The sequence below is a fragment of the Impatiens glandulifera genome, chromosome 1, assembly GCF_907164915.1.
Source record: "Impatiens glandulifera chromosome 1, dImpGla2.1, whole genome shotgun sequence".
Lineage (NCBI taxonomy): Eukaryota > Viridiplantae > Streptophyta > Magnoliopsida > Ericales > Balsaminaceae > Impatiens > Impatiens glandulifera.
In genome coordinates this window covers 31,188,286-31,192,408 of record NC_061862.1, presented here as the reverse complement: position 1 = coordinate 31,192,408, position 4,123 = coordinate 31,188,286, and the positions used below count along the sequence as shown (strand labels likewise).

Below are 4,123 nucleotides of genomic sequence, written 5' to 3'. Positions count from 1 at the left end.
GCTCAAAGATGGTTCCTTCGTCTATTTGGTATTGTATATAGATGATATGTTGCTAGCTGCTGAGAAGAAGTCTGACATTCAAAAGTTGAAGGGACTACTCAGTATAGAATTCGAAATGAAAGATTTAGGTGCTGCTAAGAAAATTATGGGAATGGAGATCTACAGAGATAGAAGTCATAAGAAGTTATTCTTGTCATAGAAGGGATATATTTAGAAAGTTCTATCGAGGTTTGGAATGGCTACTGCTAAGCCCATTGATACTCCTAGTGCTTCAAATGCACATTTGTCTGTAGTATGTGCACCCAAATCATCTCAGGAGAAGGAATACATGTCACATGTTCCTTATGCTAGTGCAGTGGGAAGCTTAATGTATGCTATGGTCTGCACTAGACCGGATCTTGCACATGCTGTTAGTGTTGTTAGTAGGTTCATGGGAGACCCTGGTAAGGAACACTGGAAAGCAGTGAAGAGGATTTTCCGCTACCTCAGGGGTACATCTGATATTGGTCTCAGTTATGGTGGTGATAGTCAGTGTCTAGTATCTGGTTACTCAGATTCTGACTATGCTGGAGATGTAGACAGTAGAAGATTGATGACCGGTTATGTATTCACGCTTGGTGGTTCTGTTGTGAGTTGGAAGGCTACTCTGCAGCCGACAGTAACCTTGTCTACTACAGAGGCAGAATATATGGCTTTGACAGAAGCTGCTAAGGAGGGAATCTGGTTGAAAGGATTGGTTAGTGACTTGGGTCTACACCACGATCAGGCTCCAGTGTATTGCGACAGTTTGAGTGCAATATGCTTAACCAATGATCAAGTTCACCATGAAAGAACAAAACACATTGATGTGAGGTACCATTTTCTGAGAAGTGAGAAGAGGATCAAGGTAAACAAAGTGTGGATTGCAGACAATCCAGCTGATATGTTTACCAAGCCAGTTCCGTAGAGCAAGTTTCAACACTGTTTGTACTTGCTCAATGTTAGAAGCTGTTGATTGCTCTTGAAGGGGCAAGGCCTGAGGCAGAGCATTCACATCTGGGCATTCAGTGTAATGCATATGTTTTGTTTATCTGGGCATTCAGTATAATGCATCTGACACATCTGGTATTTAACGTACATCTGGTGCATCTGGCTATCTGGGAAAATATTCAAGTCAAGGTGGAGATTTGTTGGTTTCTTTGCCTAGAATATTCTTTTTGGGTGTTTGTCCCACATAGGAAGTGAGAAAGAAAAATGTCTTGACCTGGCCCTATAAATAAAGGGCTTGGGTGTTAGTTTTCTCTTGAACTATTTTGAGTATCTGTAATCCGTGTTAACGATTATAGTGAAATATTTTTCAGTGGCTCTACTCGTGGATTAGTCAGCACTTTTGCTGGATACCGCGTTAAATCGGGTGTCGCTTACATTCTGTCTTTTACTATTATTATTATTATCATTGTTCTCGCATCCGTTATAACATTATGTATTGGTCTTAGGTGCACAGATAATATTTTATCATCTTCACCTGAATCTAAAGTAGGGTGTCACACATATTATTCATTCTTCCCAACAGTCTCACATGGAATAAGACACCTCACATGCCTCTACTTGCTCTACTTTTAATATTAACTAGATGGAGAAAAAAAAATTGAAGAGATATTCAAATCGATGTGCACGATATCATTCAAACGTAAAGAAGAGTATTGAACCCTCAACAATTTTTTTTTTTGTTGAAGTCTGATTTATTGATTATACCGAAGTCACAATAAAATCACTCAATATAATGCAATCAATATAATGCAAGTAGTTAGATTATTTTATATATTGTCCTTAATATTATGATGTAATTGATTAATTCCATTTAAAAATTTGAATATACTGAAGCACGTTTTTGTTTTTCAAAACAATGACCATTATGTCATTTTAGTTACATAATTATGAATTCACTTTTTAATACTATCAAGTATGTTAAGAATCAATTATTATGTTTCATTAATAGACACAAACAAATTATAATCATTAAATTATTGAACAAATATAACAGATGAACAACTAATCAATCTCATTCTTCAAATAAAATTTGACAATGACATAGGTTAGTTTTATTCGTGTTATTTGTAACTTATTTATTCAAATTTATTGATTTTATTTACTTTAAATTATATTAATTGTTTGTTAAACCCTTAAATATATTGATTTTTTTACTTTCTATTTAATGTAGTTATTTATTACACAATAACAAACTTATTTGAGGAGTTCAAGAGTACTCGTCAATAGAATGTAAATATAAATTAATTAATCCGAGCAAGTTCAAGAGTATTGATCTTATCGATAAAATATAAATATAATTTAATTAATCTGAAAAGTTCAAAATTTATCGAACTTATCTTCTATAAATATAATTGTTAGGTTTCTCTCTAATCCGATTTACCGATATGAAATAACTTCTGGTTTTTGCTTGGAAAATAATTACAACTATGATAAAAGAATAATCTATACGATTGGAAATAGACATATGTTGTGATTGAAAATGATTAAAACCATAAAACATATTAAACGTATTCATGTCTTTTTTACGAGATAACACTACCAAAATCATATAGAGGGGTGTTTCAAATTAAACTATAAAATGATATGAATTTAAAAATTGTTTTCACCCATATTTTTGTTAGTTTTATGACCTATACAATGATGAGATAGTTGGATTAGGTGAGAAAAGACTTGGTATACCTTAGTTGATTCCATAAAATATCATTCATTTCAATGTCAAAATCTGTCTTGAATAATATTTTTGGACGTGATATTTGTCTTAAAACTAAACAAAATCGACTTTATTTCTCATGTAACTCTATTTTTTATTCTATCGGTTACACATTGATATATAGAGAAGTTATCAGAAAACTTCAATCTTAAATACTCATTTTATGCTAACATCAACAAATTTTCCAATGTATTTGGACATTTATGTTAAATTTTAAAACTCAAATGGTTTTTATTTATGATAAAATTATGATCAAATAAAAACATAGTTAAAGTGTCATACCAAGCTCTAAGATCTTGCTTCAGACCATATAAAGCTTTGTCAAGTTTAAAAACATGATTAGGCAATGAGTGATCTTGAAAGCCAGGCGTGTCTGTTCAACATACACATCCTCATTTAAAATTCCATTTAAAAATGTACTTTTTACATCCATTTGATAAACTTTAAAATTCTTGAAAGATGCATAATCTAGAAAGATTCTGAATGCTTCAAGTCTAGCAATAGGGGCGAATGACTTCTCAAAGCCAATTCCTTCCTCCTGCCTATAGCCTTGAGCTATCAACCGGGCATTGTTTTTCACAATCAAGACATCTTCACCAAGCTTGTTTCGAAAAACCCATCTGGTTCCAATAATCGATTGATTAGTCGATCATGGAGTCAGATGCCAAACTTTATTTCATTCAAATTGATTCAACTCCTCTTACATGGAATTTATCCAATCTGGAACAAGAAATGCTTCATCAATTATTTTTGCTCAATTTGAGAAATAAAGGTGGAGTTTGCAATTTCATCCAATAATTAATGTCTGGTTCTAAGAGGAGCATTAGGATTACCAATTATTAATTCGGGTGGATGATTTCTGTTCCATTTGAAGCTTGGTCCTAAAGGATCAAACGTCTAGTTAGACGGCCCCGCGATGTCCAGACTATCAGTTGTCTATTGATTTGTAGTTTGGAAGTATGGTTGAAAATCAACCGGATCAACCGTCTAATCAAACGAGTTTATCCTGTAGACCGGAGTTTCATCATCACTATCAGATTGGAGTGTAGTTGCTTCCAACCTGTTAGCAACTTCAATGATTTCATCAGATTTGTTTTCAACAAATTAATCAAAGACGATATGGTAAAATTCTTAAACAGTTAGAGTTTGATTATTATACACTCTATAAGCTTCAACAGATACATAGGCAGCCTTTGTATAGGTCTAGTCTCAGCAAGCTCAGTAAGATCAAGAAGCTATTTATAGTTCTATCCCCACAAGGTCTTAGAACAGTGGAAACCCTGGTTATTATCATCAACCGGTGATAAAGATTTTAGGAAACAAGTAAGGGTGAAAGCCAAGAGCATCTCTTGCAATCAAACAACGATTGATCTCCCCAAACAA

At 33.5% G+C, this 4,123-nt stretch overlaps 1 protein-coding gene across 1 annotated transcript; it reads left to right on the top strand.

The window, feature by feature from the left end:
* Window positions 1-235: 235 nt before the first annotated feature.
* LOC124923568 (secreted RxLR effector protein 161-like) lies at window positions 236-946 on the top strand. The gene has a single exon (XM_047463569.1). The coding sequence runs from the start codon at window positions 236-238 to the stop codon at window positions 944-946; it is 711 nt and encodes a 236-aa protein (XP_047319525.1).
* Window positions 947-4,123: the final 3,177 nt, after the last annotated feature.

Bases quoted from the DNA above. Each gene is read 5' to 3' on its own strand.
- LOC124923568 (XM_047463569.1), top strand. From the start codon at position 236: ATGGCTACTGCTAAGCCCATTGATACTCCTAGTGCTTCAAATGCACAT.